Genomic DNA, 12805 nt, shown 5'->3' on the forward strand with positions numbered 1-12805 from the left:
ATGTAATGCAGAAAGGAATATGCTACTGACATGCTATATTGTTTACTAAGACATGTGTTATTTGCATACAGTTTTTGGATTAACTGGAAAATAAAACTATTTTTTCTAGGCTGTGATAAAGTTTTATTCATAAATTAAGGACCATATCTTTGTCTTTTCAAAAGCATTTTTATGAAGCTGTACTCCTAGCATTGTATGGCCCCATACAAGTCTATGAGGGCTGAATGCGCAGGTGTGGCCAGGTGTATATTTAATTAAAAACAACTCTAGTTGCCAGTACTGAACAGCACTTCTACCAGAGACATATTAGACAGCTGACCAGGATAACTAGAACCTAGAGTGGGGGTGCTTAATCTACATTATTTCAGGAGGCTAGGGAGGATGGGTTAGAGTAGTTTTTATTAAATATAGTTATGTTAGGAGAATCTGTTTAATAATTAGCCATATCTACTACACAAGCACATCTCTGTATGCAAACATCTGCCTATTTTGGTAGTGATGCACTAACTTAAGCTGACTATACTCGTACACTGCTCGAGCAGGACTCAAAATGCAAGCAGTATGTGGCCCTGTCTGCATCCCTCCATGCAACAAAAATCCCCACCTAAACAGTGACTGCAGCTGGAGTCACTGTTCTGGTATTCTGAAAGCGGCACATGCGCAGCTGTTAGAATACAATAGCCTGATTTGGTGTTAATAGTGCCAGAGTACAACAGCGTAGATGGGGAAATCAAGCTTTTTTTTTTTTTTTTCCGAGCAGCCAGTGGGATCACTGCAGTTTTATGGATCACTGAAGGTGTGGGCCTAGTAAAACAGACGATGGTGCAAAAATATGTCAGCTACTGGGTGGACTGGGTAGCTTGCAGTGAGGTTAACACTGGCTGGGATATTGTACCTAACACCAAACAGAGCTGGGGCAACACAAGTAAACTTTATCTGACAAAATGGTCTTGGTAAAAGCAAAGGAAGTCAGACAGGCTAGAAAATGATCTATTAAATGTTGCTGCTGTGAAGTTCATCCATTCATTAGCTCCACTACCTGCCTGCAGTGCAGAAATTGTGCCAGATGATTCTCCACAGAGCAGGTGGAAATTCAGAAGATAAATATCCAAGTGCCTGCAAATCTTGGTAAAAGCAGAAAACGTAATTCTTAGAAAATCTTTTATTTCCTTGATCTGTGCAAAATCCTTTTAGGTGGAGAATGTTCTTTGATCTTCAGAAAAGGTAGGAGTTAATAAACTGCTGTAGTGATAAAACAAATGCTTTGCTAGATAACTGCTATGGTTTATCAAGCTGTAGAACTAAAAACCAGCAGGAAGATACCATGTCAGATATACTTGCAATCATGTTGCAAGTAGCACAGATTATCGTTATTGTGATTTTTTAAAATGAAGTTCAAAATTATTTTAAAAATGTAAAAGAACAAATCTGAACTACCAGTAAATGTGAAACTGGTAATGACAATTTAAATAACATATGCATTTTTCCCACAGAATATAGTTTTTGATGGCCATCTGTGAAGGCTAGGTATCTATTCACACACCATTTTTCTTTAAAAAAAAAAAAAAAAAAAATCACATTCTTTAGGTTCAGTGCATTGAGCAGCTTACAGCATGCTGACAATCTCCATGTTGACTTTCAAAAACAAAACACAAAATAACACAAAAAATACAATATTAAAGTAACATAAAGCTGTTCATAAAAAAAAATTCTTAAAATTCACTCTTTTTTTCATTCCAAACTTAAATAATATCGTAAACCTGCACATACACTGTTACTAGTTTTTCTTAGGATTATCTACAGGGTATATTTTAAGGTTTTCACAATGTCTACATGCAGCAGGTGCCAAGCCTAATATGCTCCATGCAGTGCGGAAGAATTTGATCATGTGCATGTTCAGGAACGGCTCTTCTTCCATACTGTGTAAAACATCCATCTGTAGGACATATTTGTTAAGGAAAAGGAAAGATGACATCCAGCAGACCATTACATAAGCAGGTAACTAATAGTCATGTTCATGGACCTATTAAAAATTATTTCCAGGTGTTAATGAAGACCCTTTCTGGAAAAAACAGGATCTTACAAAGTAACATATCATTTAAAATACAGCATTTAATTGTCCTTTTCTACCATCTTGACATCTTATTATACAGCTCTGCTATATATCAATTTAAAGTTGAATATGAATAAAAGCAGAACATATGGTAAATCTGACATGATGTGCAGTGGTTTATATCATAGTCCTCTGTAGGACTGATATGCTGGAAAAAAATCAAACAGCAGTGTTAAATGAGTAACATAACAGAAAAAAAGATATCAAAGAGATCATATCTGTAATTTTCTACATTAGCGAATAATTTGTTGTCCATTATATTTATTGTCCATTTTTCTATTTTAATATGTATATTATTATATTTGTTGTCCATTATAATTGGAGTGAAGAACCTATGGCACTAGAATATGCATGTCACCAACTTTCACTTATAAAGTTATATGAATAGCCTACAAAGCAGTGGTGGTCAACTTGAAAATTATAGAGGGCCTAAAGTACTTCTGCAGACACTTCCAGAGGGCCACACAAAACCAGCATATTTTCATGTCTTGGAAGGACAATGTGTCAAATTAAACAGCCCATTCAAAACTAATTAGCACTAACGCACCTCAAAGCCTAAGAATTTCCTGCTGTATTTTTAATGCACACTGTAGAAAACGCACTTCCCACATTGGTGGTCAGCGGCAGTGCTGTTAACCCACACTAGTGGTCAGTGGAAGGGTTTACTTACCAGATCACTTGCTCCTGCGACGCTCTCTCTGATGATGTTCAGCTGGGACTATAATTTTACTGTTAGTTGGAGATTACTCTGCCTGACAGTACTTGATTATGTTTCTAGATTAAAAAACAAAGAGAGGGTCCCAGCCCCCGACATCCTGCTGACACTCCTATACACACCTGGTCCTGACAGGTGGCAGACCCTGCCCAGGATGGGGTGGGCCACACAGGAAGAGCCGGCAGGCTGCATGTGTGCCAAGTATTGGGCATCATGTCTTTAAAGTGTACCTAAAACCAACAACAAAAATAAATAAATACAGTAGTTTACTAGTCCTTAGATATGGTGGCTGCATTAGTTTTCTTTTTTCTGGCTTTTTTTGCTTTATTTTTACCTTGTGATCATGTTAGTAATACAATTCCTGTCCTAGGGTGATAACCCTTAGTCATTATACAGGATCAATCAAGGAACAGTGCTGTCAAACTAAAATAGGATTTAAAAACACCTCCCTTTTTCCTATTTGCAATAAAGTAGGGGCATGTCTGTAGTCCACAGGCAGAACAGGACACAATGCTGATTAATAAGAGTGCATCACAGGTAGAGAGCATAAGACGTTATAAGCGTACAAAATTTCTAAAAAATATCAACAGATACAATTTTGCACTTACCTAATATAACTAAATGGTTTTCTTTTTTTTTTTAAATAATACATTTTTATTAGGTTTGAATGTTGTAAACAACAAATACATTTAACAAGGGTATAGGTGGGTGGACAAGACCCGTTATATGCAACATTATAGAAGAGGGAGTAGAAAGAGAGAGGAGAAGGCTCATGGATTAAGCAATGGCTCACCTTTTTAAATATCAATATTTGCATTCCAGAATGTGGAGGGGGCGACAGTTTGTCTCATAGTAATTTCAAAGCGATTTGAAGTGATCTGAATTCATATACTAAAGCCAGGGCGTCCATATGGTATCAAATAATGTGTCTATCGTGCAATACGAAGAAGCGGAGTAGGTCTTTTTTAAAGTGGGAGATAGAGCATGGGAAAATGGAAAGAAGGGCGACTTTGGGAGAGGGAGTGAGGGGGGAACCTGTGATCTGTCTGTAGATCTCAAAAACGTGATCCCAGAAGGGTGTGATCTGTGGACAGGTCCACCAAATGTGGAAGAGAGTACCATCTTGTGAGGAACATCTCCAGCAGACTGAGGGAGAGCCAGGGAAGATGCGTTGTAGGAGACTGGGACAACGATACCATCTCGTCAGGAGTTTGTAGCTCGTCTCTTGTACTAAGGTAGCTAGGGATATTTTGTGCGTGAAGATGAATGCAGTTTTGATTTCGTCGTCGGAAAGTTCCTGAGCTAAATCGCGTTCCCAAGCCTTCACAAAGTATGGACGAGGAGGAGACTGCAGAGAGATCAGTAATGGGTAAAGTAAGGAAATGGCATGAGTGGGAGGGCTAGGCAGAGGGCCTCAAAGGAGGTCGGGGTATAATGAAGGTCAGAACGGGAGGATGAAGAGAGGTAAAAGTTTCTCAGTTGGAAATATTGGAGCCATTGCCCCGGGTATGAACCCCCTTCAGGTATTAGGTCAAGTAGAGGTTTGAGGCCAGTGGTTGAGAGAGCTGTAGAAAAAGGGGAAGGTCGCAATACCGTCCATTTTAGGAATGAGGAGTTCCCCGGAGGAAAGGAGGGATTGCCTTTGATAGGGGTCATTGGGCCTATGTATCGCGAGACCCTGCCATCTTTCAAAAGAGTGTCCCAGATCTTCAATAAAAGGAGGAATGCAGAATGGTAGGTGATGTGCGCGTGGTCTAAGGGAGGGTAGAATCCAAGGTAGGGAAAATGGCAAGAGTGGAGAGATGTTGGCCTCCAAGGCTACCCAGAGCTTGTGTTCAATGTGGAAAGCACGATCTATATGAGTCAAGAGAGATGCTCTGTGGCAGTGTTGTAAGTCCGGTAGCCCTAGTCCCCCAGATTCCCTACTGCAGATGAGAATTGAGTATCGTAATCTAGCTGGTTTATGTGCCCAGATGTATTTGAGGAGAGAGGACTTCAGTTGTTTAAAGAAGGAGGCGGGAAGAGGGATAGGTATGGTTTGGAAGAGGTAGAGGAATCGGGGTAGGACATCCATTTTAAAAAGAGACATACGGCCCAGCCAGGAATGTTTAAAGGAGCCACAAATTTAACTATCTACCCCTGTGTAGCAGGGGTAGATAGTTAAGTTTGTATAAGTCTTCAAGGCTGGGGGGTATAAGAATCCCCAAGTACTTAATATGATGGCTTTGCCATGGGAAAGGAAACTGGTTTTGCAGCTGCGAAGCCTCAGTAGAAGGTAGAGAGATGTTAAGAGCTTCGGTTTTATGTAGGTTAACTTTGAAATAGCTGACTTTATTAAATTTGCGAAATTCTTCTAGGAGGGATGGGAAAGCAGTTCTGGGATTTTTAACATATAGGAGTAAATCGTCTGCATAGAGACTCATTTTATGTTTGTCATTTGCAATGGGGATCCCTTGTATGGATGGGTTCAGTCTAATGGCCTCTGCAAGGTGTTCCATAGCAAGAACATATAGATACGGTGACAGAGGACATTCTTGGCGGGTACCATTATGTATGTGGATGGGTTCTGATAGAAGGCCGTTGACGTGAACTCTGGCAATGGGGCAATGGTATAGGGCTTTGATGTGTGAGAGGAAAGTGGAAGGGGTGCCAATTTGTTCAAGGGTGTTGAAGAGAAAGTCCCAATTTAGGCGATCAAAAGCCTTCTCTGCGTCGACTGAGAGAAGGCATAGAGGAATCTTTCGGGATCTAATATGTTGGAGTAAAGTCAGGGTTTTTATTGTATTATCCCTAGCTTCGCTATAGGGGATGAATCCAACCTGTTCCCGGTGGATCAGGGAGGGTATATATTGTCCCAGTCTGTTAGCGAGGAGCTTAGCAAATATTTTCATGTCAACATTGATTAACAATATAGGTCTATAGCTGGAACAGAGGGAAGGATACTTGTCGGCTTTTAGTATAAGTGATGTGGGCTTCTTGGGATTGAGGGGTGAATTTACAGTCACTGGAGATGGAGTTAAAGGTCTGCTTGAGAATAGGGGTCAGTGAGTCTTTGAAATGTTTATAGAAGGAGCCAGTGTATCCATCTGGACCTGGACTTTTGCCGGGTTTAAGGTTTAGAATAGCACCTAATATTTCTTCTTGGGTGAAGGGGTGGCTGATGGCTATTTTGGCGTCTTTAGATAAAGTTGGGAGAGGGGTAGATTGGATGTAATGGTGTATATCAGAATGTGTCGGAGGGGTGGAAGATGTTGAGGGTTGCGTGTGTAGATTCTATAGGTCCGAGTAATAGGAGTGAAAGGCCTTCGCGATGAGTTCTGGGTTGTGGACCAACTGGGAGGAGGCGGAAATTATTTTGGGGATAAACGTTCTAGTTCGTTTTGTGCAGATCGAGCGGGCGACCATGCGGCTGCATTTGTCGCCATGTTCGTAAAAGGATCTCTTAAAAGAGTCTCTATGTTTTAGATCAGCTTGAGCTAGAACTAAACAAAGTTGTGCACGTTTTTGGGTAAGTGTTTGAAGGAGAATCGAGTCGTTATTGGATTTATGTCTGGTTTCTAAAGAGAGAATCACTTCATAGGAGTGTAGAGCCGCCGATTTTTCTTTTTTTCAGTCGGGAGCCATGTGACATGAGGGTACCTCTGAGGAGGCATTTGAGGGCTTCCCATCGAGTTGGTAGGTCTTGAGCATGTATGAGGATGAAGTCTGAGATTGTGCGTTGTACTGTCCCAACCGTAGTTGGATCCTGAAGAAGGTATTCGTTGAGGTGCCAAGTAGGGGTATTCTTCGCAGTGCCCGGGATAGAAAGGGAAATAGGGTAGTGACCAGACCAAATTTGCGAGTCAATAGAGGCTTTGGGACTCCAGGTGAGTGAGTGGTGAAATATGAAGAAAAAGGTCAATTCTGCTATGCGTCTTGTGTGGGTGAGAATAGAAGGTATAATCCCTTGTAGAGGGATGAAGGATTCTCCAAATGTCGATCAGTTGGAGGCCGTGTAACTTCTTTTTTAGTTTGTTAAGGGAAGAGAGGGGGATATGGAATTTCCCAGTAGAGGAATCTAGTGAGGGGTCAATTGTGAAGTTAAAATCACCCCCTAAGATCAATATGCTATCTGAAAAATCTTCTAATTTGTCTAGGATGGAGAGTAAGGTAGGTATCTGGTTTTGATTGGGAAAGTATACATTAGCAAAGGTGAATTTTTGGAGAAAAGAGTGCCCTTAACGAAAACATATCTACCTTCCTCATCCGTCTCCATTCCGGAGGCAGTGAAAGGAATAGATGAATGGAAGCAGATGGTGACGCCCCTGGATTTGCTGAGAGGGTTGTTGCTAAGATAGACTTCTTGATAGTATTAACTAAATGGTTTTCAATGATATATTTAATATCATTATTATATATCTGACTTTTGCAGACAATGCTGATTTTGGCACACTATGCCAGTCTAGTAATTGTTGCAGGTACATACTCATTGGTTCAGGAATACCATCTAGCTAACAAAATTATTGGCTGTCCCTTCTCCTTTTTGCCATCAGTCTTCCTAATCTACCACAGAGACAAACAAAACTGTTAGCCGACATCTACCCTTACAGCCAGTTTTGCAAGATATGTCCTTGTGCTTCCAGGATACAAAGGCTATAAATAATGCAATACGAACTGTGCAAACATGAATGAAGGAACAAGGGTCTTGTAAAGATAAGAAAGGCTTGTGTCTATCACAATCACTAGAAAATAGACAAGATGAACTGGCTATGTCCATGACATTCAATATTATCTATTTTGCTGTCATTTTGTTCTTCTTGTCGCTGTCTAGTCAGGGTCATTTGTGTTCATGCTAAGACAGATTTAGACTAATGTTGCAATTTTTAACACAGGGTGAACAAGTCCTTCAAAAATAAACATTAAACCCACCGGGCATTGAAGACAAAAACAAACACGCAATACATCCTCACTAAAGCAGGTTTGCTACCAATAATTCTTCATCTACTTCAAAGTAGGCTGTCACTAAACATATCAAAAGAAATCCAAAATAAAATTATATCAAATTTGAGGCTCCTTTTTATTTGACTAGTCTAGACTACCTTATTTAAATCACAAACATGTGCACTACATGTGCACATCAAAAAACATGTGCACATCAAAAAAAGAGGGTGGCTCATATATACATATGCACTTTTTTTAATTAAAAAGTAATTGCACATCCTAGGCACTAGATATAGTGCACATCACACAAATGTGCAAATAATTCCTTTCCATTTTTTCTATCTCCTGGGAGTAGCAAAGGAATAATTCTGACAGTTGAAATGTCAATCTGTAGCCTGAAAAAGCCATCTACAGACTATAACAATGTAACGGGTGCTTAGAATAGTAAGTACCGTGTCACACTTACTAGGAAGGGCAGATAAATTACTAATCTGCCCCCATGTTATCGTTCCCTTGCTGGCTGGACAAGTGAAGTTGCTCCCTTGTTGTTGGCAATGCTGCAGAATCTACCTTGCCAGCGAGGAAACAGCACCTTGCTCACACAGCCAGTGAGAGAATGATGCCTTGGAAGGAAAAACTGGAGAGAAAAGTAAAGTAAGGCATTGTCAGGGGAGCAGGTAAAAAAATTAGGTTTTACACTTAAACATTTCTTATAATGCATGCAGTTAACATAAAAAAGCCTAACTCAGTGGTTAGAGTAGTGTCGCTGTCCTGAAGTGGCATAACAGCCAGCATTAGGGGACCAGGAACTCAACACTCCCAGATCAGCAGCGTGGGCAGTGGGTGCCATAAGCATTACATTTCTTCTTTGCAGAGAGCTCTTTGTTCAATAAATTTTATTTTTTTTAGGGAAAGTCACATTGAGGGCTCATGTACATTCTGAGCTGTTTTTCCCCATAGCATTCCTTAAATGATTTGCAGGATTCTGCCCACTATCTTCAAAATGGAGGAATAATTATTTTATTTTTGGGCTATGTGCTGGAATGAGACATATGGACACCTTTGGTTCTAAAGCTGGGCATAGATGTCTTAAGTTTTAGCTGATTGATGCTGAATCGGTCATAATTCGAGCAGTGGTTGGGCAAATTATCGGCTGAAAAGTGGCAGTATCCTATCAGATGCCGCAGCTTCCTGAATATAATGGACAGTCAAATCAAGTGATTTTCTGTTTTTTGTGTTTAAGCCATCTACACCCACTTTAAGAAGGCTTTACTGTGCTTTGTACCAATTTGGCTGGAGCGCTTTTTGATTCCTTTAGTCCCTTCTCACCATAACCTGTATGGTTTTACTACTTCATAAAATCTTTGATAGATCTATGATCAGGCTCTCTTCCTCCTGATACTTTTTTTTCTTCTATCCATTAATATGATCGGAGCTTTGCCCATTCATATCAAGCAATCAAAAAGCATATTGTGATTTTTTTTTTTTAAAGGAATAAGATCATATTGTTGCTTTACAAATACATCCCTTTGAGTCTGCTTGTCTATGTATAGTGAGAACATGTAAGTACGAAACAAATTGTTACATACTGTAAATTTTTAGCAAAGCGCTGCCAGATACATGTTAAGCAGATGTTGTCTGCTGCATTATGTAGGTCAATGGCAATCTGATAAACTTCACAGTTAATGATCCTTTTCAAGGAAAGTTTTGCAAAAAAAGGGATGTTGTCTTTGACTGTTAGGATTATATAAACTGCCTGCAGCCAAATGTGTTTAATCCTATGTAATATGTCAACACATTCTGTATGAAGGTTTTCTTTTCTGTAAGACATTACAGCTGAAAGGAAACATAAGACAGATAGTTTAACATTGTTTTCTTAAATAGATTAAAAAAGACACTTCTGAGAACTACAGTGAGAATTCTACTTCTTGGCTTTTTTTTTCCAACCTCCCTGGCGGTCTGATTTTTTCGCTATTTGTCTTTATTTTTTTTACGTTTAAATTTGCCCCTGGTTCCGCCCCCCTGTGACGTGTACGCTCGCAAGGGACGGAACCCGGAAGACAGATGCCGGCATCAGCCGGAGGACACAGCGGGTTAATGGACAAGGTTAAGTGTGGTGCTCTGTGTGGCTCGGGGTTACCACTTTTGGTAATGAAAATTAACCCCAAGCCACACTCAGGAATACCGCCAAGGAGTTTAAAGGTCCGTCAATGCAAAGGGGCTCAATTTTTCGGGGGATTCTGGTGAACGGAGATGACAAAGTTCTCGGCTCTGCACACACACACTTTGAAGTCTTGTTTCTCTAGCTACAAACTGGGTGTAGCCTTCCTACCTGCTCAATAACTGCTGTAGTGATTGGGAAGACCTCACTGATCAGGGTTTCTTACCGCCAAAGTTCTTGTGTGACAACAAAACTCTAGAGCCCCTTTTAACTCTTAAAAACCTGTGGTGTCAGTTGGCAGAGTAAAAGAGTAAGAGCTGTGGGAGAAAAACTTGGCTAACAAATGCACAAGAGTTCAAAGTAAAACTTTGGAGATTAAGGTACTGTATTAAAAAAAAAAAAACAATTGCAGCCAAAGGAAAGACATGGGAGTTTAAACCAGCATTGCTAAGTGTAAGTTTTAAACAGGAACTTTACCCAGATCTTTAAAATAAAAACAAAGGCACCTTTAGAAATGTTTACTAATGACAATCTACAAACACATACTTCTAGATAATTGCTGGCTTTGTATTCTTTGCATACCTTGTTTTTCCTTTCCCCCCCACTATTCTTACAGTGGCCATTTTTACTAAGGGCAGATGAATCCATTTCCCTTTACTTCATGGAACATGTGACTATTACATGTGACAGTGCACATAATCTCAGAGGAGGAAAATTTATTTTCCTGAGATCGCGTGAGATTACAGATGAGATTTCCCAGCAATGCACTGCTGTTGTAACCCTCACAGGATGCAACGCTTGGGCACAATTACATCACTGTTGCCAAAAAGAACAAGTAGAAAACAAGAAATTGTAAGTAAAATGAAAATATGTTAAATTAATGTAAAATTATTTCATATCAGCATGCAGAGCTGACTGCTGATGTGATTTTTAGCCAAAGGGGTAAAGGTCCACTATAAGATATCCTTATGGCTGCTGTAAATGAGCTGATATTTTGCAAAGGGAATACATCTGAACTGTATTCAGATGGAAAAGGCAAAAACGATTTTTGCTCTGTATTCATTAATGCATCATTAAATGTTTTAATTCAAGCACTATAAATACCTGAAGTCGGCTTGGAATCCTGTAGTTACTTTACAGCAGAGCTGAGTGGGAGAGCAAGATGCAGCACAAGATGACGATTAGTTCATGTGCTAACAAGGAGCATGCTGATAGAAGGAGAAAGCACAATAAAAGAGAAATGAGCTCATTGCTGTGCTGCTTCTGGTTCACTGTCCAATCACTAGCTGGCAGTGGCCCCATGGTGTCCAGGGCTCAGAGGAAGTAGGTTAAAAATGCTGACCGTTGTTCATCCTGGAAGACTGAGGGCATCTTTTGTTGGGGAAGAAGTACTGCGGGGCATAGGTCTTCTTAGAAGACGAGTTTTGCAGTAAAGATTGTTTTTTTTAATTTTTCCTTTCAATGGACTAATAGTTTTTTGTTTTTGGCTGCTTTAACTGCCTCCGGGCCGGCCGTAGTAAAAAAGCGGCCGGCCAGGATCTCTCTAGATCTGAGCGGGCGTCTCTAGGCGTCCGCTCAGACAACCACCAAAATAAAGCTCTATCTGTCCCCAAAAAATGGTGTAAAATTCATTTCAGTACAGCGTTGCATGACGGAATAAACGTCAGTCAAAGTATCGCAGCGCTGAATACTGAAAAATGGCCTGGCCAGGAAGGGGGTCTAAACACCTGGTCTTGGAGTGGTTAAGCATAGCATGATTTCTAAGCATCTATGTACTCTTCACAGGAAATGGAACAAGTTTTGAGGAGAAATTTTGCAGAAGAGTTTAGTAGTGCATAAAACCAGTCAAGTATTGGTAGATCTCTCACCACTCATGCTTGGCCACATATCTGTCTATATGACGTCGCACACAAATGTTTAAAACTGCCAAGATGATACATAGTTATTGTGGGATGGTGCCCACCAATGATCTTTGCATTTACAAGCCCGTCAGTCTTTTTCAATAAAGTATATTGAAACTCAATCACTAGATCATCCTCATACAAACTTAACATGTTAATGTAATTTCAAAAGTCATTTTCATATTTTAAAAAAAATCTGCAGTCTTCATTAGAATAAAACCTGGCAAATCTCCTTGTTCAGGCACATCCTTTTATAAGGTGACCACACTCTGTCCCAGTAACCCAATTGTACTGGTTAACTTGTCAACCTGTCACACAGGCTTCTGAATGAAAAGAATGGGCAAATGTCGTGACCATCAGGAAACCCACCCTGAGAAATTCCATGCAGCCATGGCTTTAGTACATGTAGTCTGTTAGTGGGTGTAAAGAGGCTGCAGGAGATAATCAACATTAGGATGCAACAAAGGCTGAAAAAAGGTGAATGCAAGCATTGAATAATGTAAAATTAATAAAATTGCATTTAGTGATTTAGTTAGGGTTTACATCTACTTTAAGAGAGGTGTGTGTCACAGAAAAACATGAAAGCCCTTAAAGAAACAATTGCCAATGAAGCCAAAATCAAAGCCCAGTTGAAATTTTCTGCTTTGCATGTCATACCTGTGTGGTCTCAACACCAGCCTCAGTCTATCATGTTTCTTACCTGAACGCTAGAAAAAACACTCTTAGTAATAAAAAAAACAGTGGTTCATTCTTTGTCATTCATATATATATAAAAAAAACTACTCCAGCCACGTGTCTGTGGGTGTTTTTTCCACAGCACGTTTTTTAATTTCACATTTTTCTATGGTATTTACTCACACTGGGTTTTCCTGACCATGCACGACCACCCCCTGTGATCACCATTAGGCCCTTGTTCCTGCATTAGGTAACTGTGAGTTTTTAGTCTCTGCGGCATGCCATAATACAGGGTATTCCTTTATTAAGGTAATTCGAGC

At 40.0% G+C, this 12805-nt stretch overlaps 1 protein-coding gene across 1 annotated transcript in view; it reads right to left on the bottom strand.

Annotated features, from left to right (window-relative positions):
- Positions 1 to 1807: 1807 nt before the first annotated feature.
- Positions 1808 to 12805, bottom strand: part of SMS (spermine synthase) — a 154763-nt gene continuing 143765 nt past the window's right edge. Inside the window, exon 11 of the mRNA XM_018562428.1 lies at positions 1808 to 1936. Within this exon, the coding sequence (XP_018417930.1) occupies positions 1897 to 1936 (40 nt within the window). The 3' untranslated portion in view covers positions 1808 to 1896. The remainder of the gene's footprint in view (positions 1937 to 12805) is intronic.

The sequence above is a fragment of the Nanorana parkeri genome, unplaced genomic scaffold (assembly GCF_000935625.1).
Source record: "Nanorana parkeri isolate BGI_ZX_2015 unplaced genomic scaffold, ASM93562v1 scaffold577, whole genome shotgun sequence".
Lineage (NCBI taxonomy): Eukaryota > Metazoa > Chordata > Amphibia > Anura > Dicroglossidae > Nanorana > Nanorana parkeri.